The sequence below is a fragment of the Podarcis filfolensis genome (genome assembly GCF_964270895.1).
Source record: "Podarcis filfolensis genome assembly, chromosome: 2".
Taxonomy (NCBI): domain Eukaryota; kingdom Metazoa; phylum Chordata; class Lepidosauria; order Squamata; family Lacertidae; genus Podarcis; species Podarcis filfolensis.
In genome coordinates, this window is record NC_139605.1 from 90,421,264 (window position 1) to 90,439,923 (window position 18,660).

An 18,660-nucleotide genomic window follows, 5' to 3' on the forward strand; every position below is an offset into this window, starting at 1 on the left:
GGTTTGATCTTCTTGCAGTCCATGGGACTCTCAAGAGTCTCCTCCAGCACCATAATTCAAAAGCATCAATTCTTCGGCGATCAGCCTTCTTTATGGTCCAGCTCTCACTATATTGCGTAGAAAGTATAATAGAAGCATGTTCAAATGACTGCAGGGCTGGGGGTCCACATCACCTTGCTTTATGAAGGGGCTGTGCCATTCTACATTATAATGAATTTATGTGGTCTGTAACTCAGCTGCCTGGGGGGAAAGCACCAGCTTTGTACATCCCAGCTGCAGACTTCGTTAAGTTTCTAGCAACCAAACAATTGACAATCACAGCGGCCTGGCATGTTCGTTTATTTTCCCAGCAGGAACTTAGGAAGAGCAGGAGGAAGAGATTGAGGTGAACAAGAAGATGTGCCAGGCCAGTCACCCAGGTGAAAAGGAAAGGGGCTAACACTTCTACTTTAAACCTCGCACTCTGACACTTGGAATGCTTTTAGCAGATACCAATGTAAGCACAAGTTAGGTTTCGATTAAATTTAGACCAGCTCTGGCCTAATTTCGTGTCATGAGAAAGTTCTTGAGGTTTTTACAAAATAGACTGGAAGCTTGTGCACACATTTGAGGTTGATGTAAACAAAAAGGGAGGCTGTTGGGTTTTTAATACAGTGGTACCTCGGGTTAAAGACGCTTCAGGTTACAGATGCTTCAGGTTACAGACTCTGCTAACCCAGAAATAGTACCTCAGGTTAAGAACTTTGCTTCAGGATGAGAACAGAAATCGTGCTCCGGCGGCGTGGCAGCAGCAGGAGGCCCCATTAGCTAAAGTGGTGCTTCAGGTTAAGAACAGTTTCAGGTTAAGAACAGACCTCCAGAACACATTAAGTTCTTAACCCAAGGTACCACTGTATAAGTAGCAGCAGTTTGCTGCTAAATGGTGCTCAGAGGTGGGAGGAAACAGGAATATACCAGGATATAACCACGTGTAATTTGGAGAGTAAGGAAAAACTACCCATGGTAAATAACTCAAAAATATAGTACTGTATGTACTTACTATGCTATAACGTAGTTGCAAGTTTGGGCCCTGAGCAGACATTCAGAATTGGAAATGGGGAGCTGCTGTATATATATTACTAGGATGTACCTAAGTATGAACTGATACGTATGTTCCCTGAATAAATGCTGTATTCCTCAGTTTCACTGTTAAATGTAGATTGAGCTGCAAATAAGGAAGGATGTTCAGTCTTCTGTTTCCTTGATAACATCCTGAGTGCTGTAGCTAGTTAGAAGAGGCTGGTGCTCTCAGACTGCTCACTGCACTCGCAGTAAACGCAGCTCTTTGTCTCTTAGAATGTTCTGCTTCCTCTTTTTAAGAATTTTTTTTTCTTTTGGGGTGGAAGCTCATGGGAGTTAGCATGCATCTATGATGAGGGCTGAGCTGCTTAAAAGAACGACTGGCTACACTAAAAGATTAATAAAGTGGCACATGTGAGTGAAAGGAGCAGACAGAAATGAAACAGTGAATGGCTTTTTGGTTTGGTTTGTAATATCCAGGACAATGCATGACTCTAAAGAGAAGCAGTCAGAAGCTAAATGACTGGTTCTGATTTTCCCCAAGGGGTAATAGCTAAATATTTAATTGTAAATTTCTTTTCTGTTACTATCCCCTAATACATTCTCAAGTTCTGTAGTGTAAGCAAGGATATTCTGTGCATTTCAGCTTTTTGTCTAGCTTAGTTCCAACAAACCATTTACTCTGATCGTTAATGAAGTAGAGAAACTACTGACAGAATATAGTGTACACCATTTAACGTTACTGCTTTTGTTATGTTTCAGAGGCAGCTTTGAGATTCCCTAAATATTTTCAGCGTTGGTAATATTTCCGCGCAGATTGTCTTCCATGTAGGAAAAATATTATATGTTCACACCCGTCTGTCTCAGGAGACAATAGAGGAGTGCTTCTTTGGAGGTGAAGTCAAACTATTTGTTGAAAGGTTATAGTGCTTGCTATGGCTGTAGAGACCAATAGGGGAGCAACATGTTTTGTTGCAGCTGGAGCAGATGAAGGCATCCAGTTGTGCTGCTGCAGATGCACCATGGCATTTCTTATCTCTGTGCTCCTCCCAGCAGTCAGCCCTCCTCTGGTTGTTGCTATGGATGCACAACCTGTCTGTCTCCAGGCGCTGTGGAGGTCCGCAAGGGGTTCCCACACGGCGGGGATCGGGGTTGATATTGCCAGCCTTCATGTTCACACATGAGCAACACTACATAATGAAAGCCTTTGGGCCTAAAATTAACAGAATTAGTGTGTTTTTGATGCTGTCTGAATGATAACACATTTAATCAGATGATCTCACTGTGGTGAACCTGGGCAATGCAGAAAATATATTATGCTTTGGAGGTTTTGGTGGTCATTGCAGCAAAAAGGTTGATTTGAAGAAGAAGCCACCACTTGGTTATGCAGGAACAGGGGAAGAGTACCCCCAGAACCCTTTAGTAGGGTGCACCAGCACAGTGCTTGTTTACATGAAACCATGGTTCATTTTAAACTGTGATTTAATGTGTTGTGGAAATTGGGCCATTGTCTAGTTTGGCCTGAGAACCTCTTGTGATTTTTCAAGCTATTGCAGAAAAAGCTGACTTTTCTGTTTCCATGGAGACAGCTGGGCGTGAATTGATAAGAGTTCTCTTATCAAACTAGGAATCTGACAGGCTGCAGTCCAGAACTCCCTTACTATCACTGTAATAGGAGGCTAGATACAGACTTAAGGCCATTGCATAGCAGTCTTGGTTCATGTGTAGCTGCTAAAAATATCCTTCCTCTCAAGCACAAATGTTCTAGCATAAAAGAAACAGTTGCTTTACTTCCCATCAATTTGGTTAGATTAATTACTGACTTGGCTTTCAGCTCTGCAGGAATTTTCACTTCACGTCTAGTGTCTACAAAGAGAAGTTCTCTTCCTAGATTGATGAAAATGTTTGGCTTCCAGATTTCTGCTGATGCAGTGCATTTTTATATAGGGAAGCTTTATTGTGTTTTATATCTCTGTGTGAGAAATGGTATAGAGTATGGCATGTGTGGACACAAGTGTTTGCTATACCATGTAAATATTAACAGGAGGTCTGAAATCATTAATAAATTACTGCAATCAGCTAAACTTACCAGATTTAAAATGAGCATATTAAGCGGACTTTAGAGTTGTGCCCTGTGAAGTTGTGTTTAGTGTTTATGTCTTAATTGTTTACTATCTGTGTTCATTGCTACTCTTATTATGTGACTGTTCAATAAAAAGGCCCTCTTTAAATTTTCATAGAAATATACAGTATTGTGTTTCTTATTCCATAGAAGCAAATTAGCTAATAAACAAAGCATCTTAATTGGATGTCACTATCCCTTCAGTTGGAGTACATCAATTTGGGAAGAGCTTGTCACATGTCTAGAGACAAGGTTGGACTACTCTGGCTTCATGGGGGTGAGATAAGGGCCACAAATGTGTGTGGAGTTCTGCTTCATCTGCGGAGACATCCATGTTCCTTTTTGGATGATACAGACCCCCAATGAAAGGCAGAAGTGTGAGCTGCTTTAAGACTTGAAAGAGCTCTTAAGACAATCTTAATAGGAGAAGGGGATCAAATACAAAGCTGATTGAAGGGTAAATTTAAAAAGAAACCAGTTATAGGATTTCAGATTTGAAGTACACAGTACAATTCAACAATGGCTGTAATAGGCTATAAAATAGCTTTATGTAGATCATGTGATGGATTTTTAAAGGTAATAGAGCTTAGCATTGGATAGAGCTGACATACCAGTGCCTGGTCCTCCTAGGAGACAAAATACATGCTCTCTATAACACAATTAATTCCATATTTCATAGCGAGTGTCAGAATATGGCTTGACTTTGAAATGTCTACAGAATGTAGTTTGACTTGGTATAATTTACTTTTCAGCTACTGGAGTAGGGTAAGAGTGCTTTGAAACTATCTGGCTTTTCATAAAGTAGGCTTAAATTAGAGCATCAACATCATGCTATCCTGAAATGTAATTTTGTGTTTCTTTAATCCCCTCTCTGCCAGGTTTTGAACGAAGAATGTGATCAAAATTGGTACAAGGCGGAACTCAATGGCAAAGATGGCTTCATTCCCAAAAATTATATTGAAATGAAACCACATCCGTAAGTAAAGTACCATGACTTCTGTGTGTGACATTATGCTTAGGGCCAAATTCTGGCCAAGCTCACTTGCAGTTCTGGTAGTTGTCAATGCAGGAAGGATATCTCTGGAAAACTTTTTCATTCCCATGAGAGCCATCAATCCTCTGACCATATTTTGTATGGCAGGGATGCCATCAATGCAGGGGTTGTAGTGGCAGTTGTTGACATTGGCAGCAACAAAGTGGATCATGTGAACTGCATTCCCACTCAGTACACTCACTGTGAGTCTTGCAAAATCAACAGTAAAGCCCAGGTTGTTGGCTTTTGTTGCAGTTTGAACTAGACAGGCTTCACCCAACATAACATTTGATTCTGCTGTAGTAATAGTAAGGCTTTAACTGTTCAAAAGGAAACCTTTGCGAATGGTACACACTTCTTTAGTGTAAAATTATTTCCTGCCTGTTTTCCCCTTCACCAAAAAGATTATTTTTCTTGGTGAACTTACTAAAAATCTTTGTATATTCTATACTAGATGTGTGGTCCTTACTAGTCAGTATTTCCTGTAAAATATTACCGCTGACAGCTTATTAAATGTTTAGTTCTTTCTTTCCATTGATAGCAGGCAATCGTTCACTATATTAAGTACTACATGGTCTCAATACTGAGGATATGTAATGAAGACAAGTTCCTGTTCACTAAGCTGTGTATACACATTCTGTTGCCAGCAGCACAAGCCCTATGCTGAGAAACTTACACAGTATTCTTTGTAGAATCTCATCCCTGTAACCCTTTCACTAAACAATAGTTCCAATTGAAATCTAATTTTGAAACCCACCTTTGCCATTCATTCTCAGGTTTTGCTGCTTTTAGTTTTCCAGTTTTGCGCCATCTCAACAAATACTTCTAATTCTTCTAGTCTGTAGGCTACCCTTTGTCATCCTTTCCATGCAGACCTTTCCACTCATTTCTACTTTCTCACTTGCTCCCTTCTTGAAGAGAGATAACATAAGCAAAAACCTGTCCTAAAGAGCTTACAATCTAAACAGGGGCAAGGTTAATAGGAGAGGACTTTGTGCAAATCTAGTCATAGTTACTTAGGCTTAATTTCAATATAAGGTCATTCTAAGGCTGCCAGCCAATTAAAGAATTTTACTATATTAATCATCACTGTTTCAAGCGGTTAATTGGTTGGATTTGAATTTTTTTATGTTTTCCAAAACTTCAGTATACAGGTGTCCGTTTGAGACACTGAATGAAATTTCACAAATGTAGGAAGCAAACAAGCAAGAATAAACCTTGGCTACAACTTGTGGTTGGTGAGCAGAGAGCTTAACCATGAGTCCCAGTTTGGAGAACATGTTACACCAAACCTTGGCTTAGCTCAACATTGGGCATCAATAAAAAGAACTGGAAAAGAGTGAAGCGACTGCAAGCTCTTCTCTAGGAATTCACATGGTCACATAGTTTTGCTAACAAGACTTTAGGGTCATATTCTAAGGCCCTTTTCACTGCTGGGGCTCCAGTTGTAGAATGCCTTTTCTGTAAAGGCTCACTGGGCACCTATTTGGTATTCCTATTGGCACTAGGACCTTATTTGCCCTTTCTTTTAATCTTAAAATATTTGAGTGTTTTATTTTTGGTTTGTTTGTTTGTTTAAAAAACCACTTGTTTTAATGTCATTCATTTTATCTTGGGACTCAGCTACACAGCTACAAATAAAACGTTTTAAATATGTTGTAAAGTGCATTATACAAATGTGTCACTAGGTAGCGACAGTTAAAAAAAACAATTTTCACTGCGTTTTTTTATATGTGTGTAGATTCCACCTTGGTGTTAAGCTGTTGCTGGATTTATTCTGTTTTGGAAGTTGTGTTTTCCCCTCTTATGGTTATCTATAACAATTGCCTCTTGATATTTTTAAGGACTACAGATCCCCAACACCTTACCTCAGGATAGCTCTGGTTATCAGGAGGAATGGCCTTTAGGCATTACAAGTTGGCAAAGAGAGTTGCCCTGTTAAAAGAAGTTGAACACATTACACAATCAGTGCAGGTTACTTTGTCCATTAGTAAACAGCAATGTTTGGTTTTGAATTGGTTGACTGCTGTAATAAGGAAGCATGCTTCAATTACATTCTATTGATACGTTTCACATGTGAATGTGAAACATATTGAGCTCTCAATAACATGGCTCCATGGTGACTGGCCGCAAACATTTTCAGAGGCTGAAATTGTGGTTGCTGAGTTTCTGAGGCAGAAACCCAGGGCAACATGTACATGGAAAGGGAGAAATGAAACCTTGCGAAGACACTGGCCATGACCCGCAGACCTGCAAGTGCACCTCGGCTTTTGTTTTCTTGTAGACGTTGCTAACAGTTTGGGATGTAGTTTTCTGACCAAACCCGACAATGCAGGCAGTCTAGAATGCATGCAGAGATCTGCACATAATGTAAACTTACAGATCATGCTTCTTTTGTCTGAATCACTACTGTGCTTACAGAAAAGTTCTGTCTAGTTCTGGAAGAATAAGCCATATAATGCAGCCCCAATATAAAACCAAAGTCAGTTTTGTGGCAATTCCAATACTATATCTGACATATGAAAGTGGAATCAGAAGATGAACAGATGCAGCTCTCATGACATAATCAATCCACCAACCTTGTGTGTTTCCCATTGCTTCTGGCAAGAGCCAGATTTTTCTAACTACTAAGAAGCATCAGTGACAAATGTTTAAGTTATTGACAGATCTTGCAATGGAAAGCACAGAGAGGCATTAATGCAACATTTGTGAAGTGCTTTCTAGTGTTTGAGGCACTTAACGTGTACTATCTAGTAATCCTTACAATTCTGTAAAGTCAGTATTATCCCCCATATTGCATTTGGGGGGCAGAGGACTGAGGCTGAGAAGGAGGCTTGCCTAAATCCAAGTCGTGACTTCATGACATAGGCAAACATTTCTGATTTCAAACTTCCTTACTTGTAGCAGAGTCTCCTTTAGCCACCATACCACATTGTCTCTTAAGTGCTTGAGATGGGTTTGTGTGATCTACCTTCCAAAATGGTTTGCAATGTGAATAGTCCTAAAGGCACTTGTAAACTTAAACTGTGTTCCCCCAAATGCCATTAATCATGGGGCTTATATTCAGTATATGCAAAACAAAGCTTTCCTAGGTAGCAACTATAGCGGGCACCCATAAAGCAGAGTTGCAAAATGATGCAAAATCCTATCTGCCCTAATAGTCACTATTCTGGCTTTGCTAAAAGTAGAATGTTTGTGGTTTATTTTAATGGGAATGCTTGCTGTCGGGAATCTGAAGTAAAGAAATTAAATCACTACAAATAATTTTAAAGGATGGGAGAAGTTCCCTAAGAATCTATAACTTGTTAATCCTGAATCTCATTGTTTCAGCCAAATTCTTCCTATAATGCAGTGGTTAAAAGCCTTGAAAATGGCAAAAATTGTTAAATCAAGAAACGTTGAGGAAATTGACTTTTTTTAAAAAATGAAGTGGTATCTATTACTTACTGGAACTTGATATTATTTATGTAATCTCCAGTTTTATATCACTCCAATCTTTAAAATTACTTTTTAAAAACATTATTTAAGTGCAGCCTCGTGGAACAGTTCAATTGATTATACCTGTCAGATTACTTCCCAGCTATGAACATATCCAAACTTGCCTTTTTGGAGTTTGAATTATGCTTAATTTTCAACTGTGTTTGCACAGGTGGTTTTTTGGGAAGATCCCCCGAGCAAAAGCAGAGGAGATGTTGGGCAAACAGAGACATGATGGTGCCTTCCTCATAAGAGAGAGTGAGAGTGCTCCCGGGGACTTTTCTCTCTCCGTCAAGTAAGTGTTGTATTATAGTTGGTTGATAAACACGTTCTGCACTTAAACTACAGGTGAAATAAGCCTATTTGAATTATTCTTATTTCTGCCATAAAATGCCATAAAATATAGTCCTTGTTTCCCTGACTACAAAACTTGGAAATGTTGGTGCAGTAACTTGATATATGGGGACGCTTATTGGTTGTCCTGCTTTCTCTTCTCTTCTCTTCTCTTCTCTCCCTCCACCCCTGACCATCTTGCTTTTTAGTGCGTTCCTTCTCAAATCTCAGGCATTTTGCAATTAGGGCTGGTAAAGTTGTAAAATGCTTTTCAAATATATAGAATCCTTCATAATACCCTAGGGAAATCACTGTTAACTCCAGGATTCTACACTTTTTAAGGGTTTTTGTGTTCATTGATTTATCACCCGAATCTCTCATCTCTGAAGGTATCCTTCAGCAACTTGCATGTTTCCAAATAAGGTGCTGTTTCCACCTTGGCTCTAATCGCCTTTTGTAAATAGGTTCTGTTGTTTTCTTTAAATCAAATAAAAATAATTATTAAACTCTAGCTACATGAATTGATACTGTACAAATAGAAAACCACGTGTACCTTGCTGAGTCCTTCTGCATAGCTTTGCCCTTCCAAACGCTACCATGCAATCTACCAGATAGTCTCATATTGTAAGGGGAGAGGCATTCTTGACTATCCAAGTATGTAGAAGTTTGGTGCTTTTGTTCTAGACTCTGTGAATAGTCCTCAAGTGTTTCTTTCAGTCATCTTCTCCTACATTGTAATAGATCAGCTTTGGTACAAATGAAAACCTGTTGGGAATATCAAACCAAGATATTAATAGAATGTTCATTCTAATAGTTTGTTATACCCTTACTATAAAACCAGCATTTGTATTTATTAGCAGTGGTAATCAGTGACACATGCTGACTTCTCATAGCACAGTACTGCCACCTATCGTTCAAGAATCACTGAAATCCATATTTGCCTAGAACCAACAATAGGTCCTGTTAGCTTAGAGAGAGAGAGAAAATACTCAGTGCCTGCCTCGCTGGCATGGATTAACATTGTGCCTCACTTCATGTCAAAGGAAAGTGGCTAACTCACCTAATTATCTGAAGCCTCAGATGTCATTCCCATTGACTATTAGGGTGAAAGCAAGAAACGCCTATAACCTGTAGTTAATATTGAGCAGAATTATTTGCAGGCATAGTGGCCACTTCTGAGGGCAATAAAGCCTGCCAAATTTCAGGCATAGCTGCAAGGCTTTCTATGTGAAATGCCTTTAAAGTGTGAAATTTATGTTAAGGGTTTGATGTGCTTGTGTTTGGATGAACATAATATACAATGTAGAAATGCCCCCAGATACGTTCCCTGCAAAATTTCAGAAGGATAGATGCAGGGGTTAGGGAGTTACAAACGAAAAACAATATTTAACGTCTTTTTTAAAAAAAAATCTGCTCAGTTTGCACCAAGGCCACAGAAAGTGCAAAGTTTATTATGTTCTTTTGGTATCTTATATCAAAAGGATATAGATTGGAAATAAGAGGAGAGTCCTGGTAAAGCCATTCCCTGCTTGAAGCTAGATCTGTCACTTACAGACACCCTTCCTCTCCTGCCTCCTCTCCTATTCTCTGCCTGGAGTTTACCATTTATGGAAGGCTTAAGCGAGGTTATTAAGAACCCTCCCAAGATTCCAGAGCCTTGGAGCTAGCCTGCTTCACCTTGGGCCACCTCTGATCCAGTCTGTCTTGGGATTCTGAAGCAGTCCAAACATCTCCAAGGAACTGGGTCCTTTCCTTGGACTCATGCCTTGTCCGAGACTAATGCTCGACTGTTAGCCTGTGTACGTGCAAATGTTTGCTTTAGCAACAGCAGACAATAGTACCTGTCATGCATTGGCATACACATTAGAAGAATAAATAAAAGCCTGGACATGTTCTTCTCTTTCTATTTAGATTTGGAAATGATGTGCAGCACTTCAAGGTGCTTCGAGATGGGGCTGGCAAGTATTTCCTCTGGGTGGTAAAGTTCAATTCTCTGAATGAGTTGGTAGACTATCACAGATCGACCTCTGTCTCCAGGAATCAGCAGATATTTCTTCGAGACATTGAGCAGGTGCCTCAGGTAAAGGAGCATGAGTGGAGTTCTGCCTCATTTCCATCTTCAAATGTTCTATATTATTCAATAATAACCTTACGCAAATCTGTGTTTTAGGGGATTTTACAGTTTGGAGTATAAGCACAATTCTAATACCTGCTATATATTTTGGAGCATTCTTTGTCCACTGTGTATTTAGCCACCTTTTAAGATATTGTACCAAATTTTGCACGATGGTTCCTGAGATCAAGGAGCAAGTTTTCATCTCTTTTGGGATACAAATGAGCACCATTCTGAATCAAGATGGCAGACTCCACTTTTCAAAACTGCACTGATACTTTGGTTTCTTAGAATTCCTGAGCAAGGCCGGGTATGAGGCTGCCGGTTTATAATATTTGTTACTACAGTGCCTTTCTTTCGTGGCTAAGGATACCACACTTAGAAAATGTACAAGCCTCACTTTGTTATAAGGCTTCCAGGCTGTTGTGCATATTACACACACGCACACAGAAACTTGATTTTAAAAATAATTAGCAGCAACAACACAGTCAATACTGTCAAGCAGAAGACTGAAATAAAAAGATCCATGTGGTGGTGGGTTGCCGCATGTGGGTTGTCCCATCCCACACGATTGCCTATGGCCTCCTGCCACGGTAGAGGCTACAGTAGTGAGGACTGGGCAGAGAATTTCCTTATGTGAGGCTTCATTTTGCTCTCATTAGCACTGGTTGCAATTCAGTTTGCTCAAATGTTTGGATGAATAAAAGAAAAAACCACCACCACCACCAATTATCAAAAGTTGACACAAGGTGAACTTCCTGGGGGAGGCTGTTCCAAATAGGCGGTTCTGCAGCCGATAAGGTGGTATCGCCACCCACCTAACTTTGAATGGTAGGAAGCAAAGTTGCATCTCTGAAGGTGAACACAGGATATGGGAAATCTCACGTGGAAGTAGAAGGTTGTCCTTCAGATAACCAGCTCTCAAGTCATTTAGGGCTTTAAACAGCCAGTGTTTGGAACTGTTTATAGCTTGCTCTGGATACTACTGAGATCTACTGTTTGCAGTCTCAGAAAAGTTTGCAAAGGCAGCCTCTCATACAGTGCTTTGCAGTAATCCAATAGGGTACCCTCCAAACATTAAACTGCAACTCTCACCAATCCATTGGTCAAATATAGCGGGGGTTGTATTTCACATTGGCTACTCCTGCAGGAGTCTAATCTCAAGCTTGCCAGTACATGGGTAACACTACTAGCTAGAGCCTCGGCCAGTGAAGGTTCACAGCTAGTCCATTAAGCTTAACTCGTGAAAGGCACTGCATGCCACAGGTGCTTCTTGGTCCTCCAGTGATAATGCAGATTTAGCAACACCTGCCAAACTGTTTACCTGATTCTTTAGTGAGTAGTGTACCCTTTCAATGCAGATTCATTGGTAGGCAAAAAACTCAAGAAAAACAAAACAGTTTTTGCATTAACGTAAGTGTATATTAATTTTATGTGGTGTACTCTATTTTTAAAAATCAGTAGAAGCCAAATTGGTAGCTTTACCCAAGGGGTGAGCAACTGCTTCTAGGCAGGACCGGATCCAGAACTGGCTCACCATTAGCAGAAAATGAAAATTGGAGATGTGTAGAGCAATTAATAACTCACCCTTCTTTTCTTTGGTCTGCAGCAACCCACATATGTTCAGGCTCTCTTTGATTTTGACCCTCAAGAGGAAGGTGAGCTGGGCTTTCGCCGTGGAGACTTTATCCGGGTCCTTGACAATTCTGATCCCAACTGGTGGAAGGGAGCCTGCCATGACCAAACAGGCATGTTTCCACGCAACTACGTGACCCCAGTGAACCGGAACATCTAGAGCAAATTATTAAAGATTATTTAAGGAAACAGGAGAAACAGTACACATTCAGAATCTAAGTGCAGCCAGTGATCTCCAGTCATCAGGCCATAAATCTGAGTCACCTCTCTGCCGGAGAGGGAACACTTTATTCCCCCCACTCAGTATGGAACTTTGTGGGGAGGGGACAGGAGAAGGGTCCAACTTGCGCGCCAAAACTTACCTTTTAAATTAAATAGATATTAACAGATTTCTTCGGTTACTTCCGGGTGGCCCCTTTCGTTCACTTGTCCTTTCTCCCCCAACGCTGACACACCAGTTCATCAGTGCATGAAGTTTTAATGCTATATGAAGTCCATGCCATGCCACTCAAGGAAGATAAGAGGGAGAAGCTCTGCTGGTGTTTGCTACTTATGCAAACGGCCTTCATGAAGGGACCGAGAAAGGAACCAAATCCACTACCCAGTTTAAAAGCAAAACACACACATGCCATATGCCAACTTTACTTTTGCCTTCAGTATTTTGCCTGGGTAAGATAGGGTCTTAATTCCGCCTACATACCCTCCCATCTGAAAACCCAGCTGCTTCAGAGCAAAGGGAAGAAGGTGGGGCTTTTACCACCACAGGGTGCAGGCTGTCGTGACAAATTCTCTGCTACAGCTAGATCATGCTCTCATTAACCATGACAGCTTTTAAAATTTGTTTAAGTGTGTGGTTGAGCACATTCTTCTATTTTTCCATTAGTGCCTTTCCCTCATTTCCTTATTCTTTTTTAAGTTAAAAGGACAGTCCAGAGCTTTCAGATTTCCCCCCCCCTGCTTTTATGTAAATATTTAAGGGGGTGAATGGGAGGGATGTAGCTTTATTATTAAATACGAAGCCTTCCATAAACCAGATGGAGCTTTAAAATGTGTATAAGCACCTGATATTCTTTATTACCAGGTGGGAAAAGACATAAAAGTGTTCTACAAGAGGCAGGGCTAGGACCTGCAGCCAGGGGCCCTTGAGAGAAAAGAGAGATTGCACCATTATGAAGAATGTGGCATGTTGTATGACGCTGCCATGTGGTGGAGACTGAATATTCTGGGATGTCCTGTGAAACTGTCATTTCCCCCAAAAAATATTACAGGGAGGCATCAAGAAATTGTGCTTAATTACACCTTGGGTGCTCTCCAAGTATATAATTAAAGATGATGCTTAGTGATAAGCAGTTCAGTTCCCCTTTATAAACACACATACTATATATATATATATGAGAGAGACTGGGTCTCAATTAGTCTTTGACTTGTTCTCGAAAAGAGGAATCTGGTATCTCTATGCTTCAGATTTTCCCTGTCTCCACATGCCAGTGTTACATAGTTGGAGGACTTGTGTTTCTTCCAACTCACAGCAGGCTGTTGGGGGTTGTATTTCAATCTTGCGGCCCCAGATAAGATTTACTGAAGCCATTCATAGTTTTATGAATGGACTTGGACAGGGAAGAGCAACCTGCAGAGCTCTTTGTGCCAATACACACCTTATTTCCTTTTGCTGAGCCACATGGCTGAAACTTTCATCCCAACAACAGATCCCAACGCTACCACAGATATCTTCTTTTCCGCCCAAATGGGGAAAATTCCTGTGTTGGCAGGTGCCTTTTTATACTAAGTGTTACAAGTGTGTTATTCCTGAGATGGACTCTGCCTTACACTTCCATTTCTCCCAGCAGATGAAAGAAAAAGCTACCCTGTAGCGTATTGATTTCTCACCCATTCCTTGCTAGCTGACTTTTTCTTTCCCTCTCCCCCATACTTTCTTCTTTCTAAAATGATTGGAAAAGGAATCTATGGCATTCTACACTTGGACCATTTGATTGTTTTCTTATTTTGGAATCGGTGTATATCATGCAGCCTTGCAGACATAATGTCTTGTGTGTATATATATATTAAAAAAAAATCAGTGTTTAAATAAAAAAAGGCCTATGTACTTAATCCTTTAACTCAGCAGCAGCATTTGGTAGTTAGTAATTAACTGTGAATAATAAATATACAACAAATTCTTCACTTGAATATCAGTGTCTTTTCTGTTCATTTAATGAACCATCAGCTAGTTTAGGGCTGCAGTTCTCCTAACCATCTCTACTCCTGCAGGTAAGTGGGGTTAGGATTGCACCCTGAAAAAGTGATCCACGGAAGGTTCTGCGTCTTCAGATAATTTGCTACCCACCCAAAATCTCACCTGTTCAGCATAGATTTCTGTTACACTAGAGGTCAAAGGTTGGTGACAGCTAAAAGCTCAATATCCGCCACAAACGAAACATATAAAATAACACAATACTTCCCTTGAACCATACAGTACGGACCTTAAATCTCACATCACTTACTGAAGAAACAGTCACGTGTAACACTTTCAAACTGTATCCTGGGCTGATATGTCACAATGGATGGGAAGGTATTAAAGAGGTTGAGGTGAGATTCTTCAGACTGAGATAGGGCACGGGGAAAGGAGAAGGATGCTGTATCCTAGACATGCAAGTTGCAGAGCCTATGTGTATTCTGTTTATAATGGTTTCAGCTGGTGGACACCACAAACCCTCCCACTCCAAATGTGCCCGCACACTTTCTGACTCACCATCTGGTGCAATTTTTTTAATGCTATATTCAGCCAAATATTTTAACATTTAATGTTTAGTTCAATATTTACTGTAGAAAATCTGCCAGAGAAACCCTGACAGCCAAGACTGCCCCTGGACTGGGCCAAGCTGAAAGAACTCAGAATTTGACAGTGCGCCATTTGAAACTTCCTATAGGCTAAAAGCAAACCAGATCATCTACATATTCACGTGAACTTCTGACTCTAACATTGGTAACAAAATAACACATAAACCACTTATCTCGTAAGGCCATGGTTTTTGGACTCGTGTTGGTGCTTAGGCACTTGGTACTGCATTCTTCTTGCTCTCATTTGGAACAGTTGCTCTGTCAAAGGCTGATTCTGGAATTCCGTTAGTATTTGCATAACTTGGGTGCATAAGCTGGGAGGGCTGCTTTTGGAAAGAGGGCACTTGGCAGTTCTGCTGTCTGCATGGAGTTGATCCATTTTATCAGAACTGAGACCATCCTGTCTAAGGGCTGGTCCACACTTCTGCTTGTCTGAGCGGTTTTCTGCTTGTCCTGTACTTTCTAGTCATGGGGTTGAGCGTTTTTCTATTTCTCCTGGAAAAACCCGCTCTTGGTGCTGAATCGGAGCAAATGTCGATCCATGGAAAACCTTAAAAGATTGGGTTTTCCCAGGGAAACACAGCCAGACAAGCAGAAGTCTGGATGTCCCACAAAAAGCCATGTTGGGGAGAAAGTGGCTAGGATTGTACAATGTCGGTATTGCCTGCTTGTAGGTCTTCAAAGTACGACACAATATTATGTTCTATCTATCCCACTGCCTGGGGGCTGCTTTCCCCCTGTAAATTGGGTTAAAAGTTCTTTGGCAGGATGGTATGGGTCTTAAATCATTTTTGCACTTTTTTGTTTGGAGACTTTTCACACATTTTGCTGACTGTAAAAAATCCTGATAGCAGTGTTCTGCCCTGGTGGCTTTTCTTTTCTTGTTTGCATGATACTTCCATTAGTTATTTCATTATAGTGTGGATCTGCATCGTCTCAAACTAGGCATAAAGTGTATGAGTTACAGCCTGGGCTACTTAAGCTGGTGTTGCAAAACTGAGTTTGGAATGTTTATTTTTAGAAGTATTCTGATTTAGGCTGCAATCTTAACCCCACTTACCTGAGCGTAGGTGCCATTGAATTCAACGAGACCTACTTCTGAGTAGATACAATTAGTATTGTACTTCAGTCTTTAAAAAACAAAAAAACTTCAGGAAATTTTGCAGGGGACATTTGACCCAAAGCCAGCAGAGCTGTTGACCACCTAACTTCACTAAGGTGGAAGAAGATCTCAGACGAAGAGAGAAAAATAGTCTGACCACATTTTTCCTGTCCCTTCCCCCCGCCCCCGCCTATTACTGATGTAATCTTTGCCTCTGTTCCGTTCGTAAATGGTGCTCAATTTTGCATTCAAAACTCCTTTTTGAGGCAAATACAATTTCTCTAAATGTCACATTCTATCCAAGCTTTTATTTAAGAAAGAAAATCTGCATACTTGCCTGCTGTGCTGATTGCTGGCAAACCATCAGCCATCAGAAGACATATGGCTCAAATTTTAAATCTTGGCTGTCGGTTAGCCTCCGCTTCAAAAGCTCTAAATTTAGCCAACGAGTAACCACAGCAACAAACTTGCTATATATCCTTATCCAGTATTAAAACACACAGGTTCCCTCACAGAGTGCTAACCTTTCTTGCGTGGGCTATGCATTTAAAATGCAATTTGATGCCTGTTTTGATACTGTGTTTAAGAAATAACCTCTGGGAATAAGACCTTCCTCATTTCGCAGTTCAAAATTGCTGACACTCCATTTTAGTTCCTTTTTATACTTTTCCATATGCAGTCTCCCCACCCACAGCATTTACTGTATCTGGGGACATGTCTATCTAGCGAGCTCTGGGAAAATATGACATTGGCATATAGAAAACTGACATAACTAGGAGGTAAAAAATCCTGCTGCTGTTCAGCAGGGACCTAAACTACAGTGGTACCTCGGGTTAAGTACTTAATTCGTTCTGGAGGTCCGTTCTTAACCTGAAACTGTTCTTAACCTGAAGCACCACTTTAGCTAATGGGGCCTCCTGCTGCCGCTGCGCCGCCGGAGCACGATTTCTGCTCTCATCCTGAAACAAAGTTCTTAACCTGAGGTATTATTTCTGGGGTAGCGGAGTCCGTAACCTGAAGCGTATATAACCTGAAGTGTATGTAACCCGAGGTACCACTGTACTGCATCACAAATTTTTAAACACAAAGTTGTTGTTTTTCACCATGCACAAGCCACTGAAAATGGGAGAGGATGTACATTAAAGCAGAGATAGGGGACTTCGTCCTCATGCCGCTATCACCACTGGCCATGCTGGTTAGGGTTGAAGGTTAGGGGAAAGGACTACAATACCACTCGGCATAACTATTGAACAAATTAAAACCTTTGCATTTTATCTTTTTGTCTCCATTTAGAGAAGGGATTGGTACTTTCAAATTGCTCTCCTTGATGGATATTTGCCTCTAAAGCAGCAACCACTGCATAAACAAAATTGTAAACCAACTTTATAAGTAGTATAAATACTTCACCAAATTATAGATTAATAGGGATGCTAAGTAATTTTTTTTGTGTGTGGGTGCTGCAAGTGACGCTTATAAAACAGGCAAACATTTGCCGTTAAAATGCATGAAATATGTGGCTGCCTAAGGTCCAAAATTAATGTGACAATAAATTTATGGGTCACCGTACTGGGTAATTTTGGATTTGTTGATTGCCATACCAAAAAGATTAGGGACTCAGCTATATTTGTCACAATAATACGTTTTGGATGTGTTATAATACCAGAGAGCGCCAGAGAGCAAAAATGAGTTTATATGGATTTTTACGTAGGCTTTTTTTTCTTTTTCTTTCGTTGTAACAATTTAATTTCTGACTTACAGCAATTTTAACTTGTGTCTGGATCCACCCTAGAAATCTTTCACATGAACTTGCCTATTAAGGTCTTTGGAAGCCCTTCTCTAGGTGCTCCTGCCTTCTAAGGTTAGGTGGGTGGCTAAAAAACATGCAGCAATCTCAGTGGTGGCACCTGAGTTGTGGAACTTCTGAGGCATGGGACACACCACACCTTACCTTTAAAGCACACTTTCTGTGTGACACCAGGGTGGCCACACTAGAGAATGGATGATGCATCAGCTCATGGATGGATAACTTGCGGCCTTTCTAAAGTTGTTGGGACCTCAGCTGCCCTCATCTCTGATCACTGGCTGTGCTGGCTGGAGCTAAACATACAGATGACCACAGGAGTCCTATTTCTGTATAAGGCTGTGTGTGTAGACACTGGCGGAGGAACGGTATGGGGTGGGGGAACGCACCGTCCCCAGCACCATCGGGGAGAGGTGTACCGTTGTGGGCGCCCCCCGGACATGTGCAATGCACCCCCACTGTGCTGGGCGCCATGCCCCTGCAGGCAGCGTGCCATGCCCCCAGGACGCACATCACGCCCCCAGGACGACGTGCCACGCCCCCAGGACACACACCACATACCCCCAGCAGCATGCCAGCAACACCCCCACCTGCTCTTCACCCCAGGTGCTGGAGCATGCAGTTTCACCACTGTCTGTAGAGCAGCAGTTCCCAACTATGCTCTGGGGAGCACTTGGTGAGAGCCAGTGTGGTGTAGTGGTTAAGAGCGGTAGACTCGTAATTTGGGGAACCGGGTTCGCGTCTCTGCTCCTCCACATGCAGCTGCTGGGTGACCTTGGGCTAGTCACACTTCTCTGAAGTCTCTCAGCCCCACTCACCTCACAGAGTGTTTGTTGTGGGGGAGGAAGGGAAAGGAGAATGTTAGCCGCTTTGAGCCTCCTTCGGGTAGTGATAAAGTGGGATATCAAATCCAAACTCCTCCTCCTCTTCTTCTTCTTCGTGCTCCACAAAGCATCTCCAAGTGCTCCACGGAGAGATTGGAAATAAAAATAATTAAATGCGTGCCTTTGGCATAAGGGTGACGATTGTGCTCCATGATGAATTTCTCTCCTGAAAAGTGCACCATGAGTCAAAATGTTTGGGAACTGCTAGTGTAGAAGATAATTTTCATTTGCATAATTCTTCATCCAAAGCGGTAAGAATATAG

At 41.2% G+C, this 18,660-nt stretch overlaps 1 protein-coding gene across 1 annotated transcript in view; it reads left to right on the plus strand.

Moving 5' to 3' along the window:
* GRB2 (growth factor receptor bound protein 2) overlaps positions 1–13,959 on the plus strand; it is a 48,273-nt gene extending 34,314 nt beyond the window's left edge. The window contains exons 3-6 of the mRNA XM_083598307.1: positions 4,060–4,157; positions 7,864–7,986; positions 9,936–10,104; positions 11,747–13,959. Of these exons, the coding sequence (XP_083454433.1) occupies positions 4,060–4,157; positions 7,864–7,986; positions 9,936–10,104; positions 11,747–11,932 (576 nt within the window). The 3' untranslated portion in view covers positions 11,933–13,959. The remainder of the gene's footprint in view (positions 1–4,059; positions 4,158–7,863; positions 7,987–9,935; positions 10,105–11,746) is intronic.
* The last annotated feature ends 4,701 nt before the right edge of the window (positions 13,960–18,660 follow it).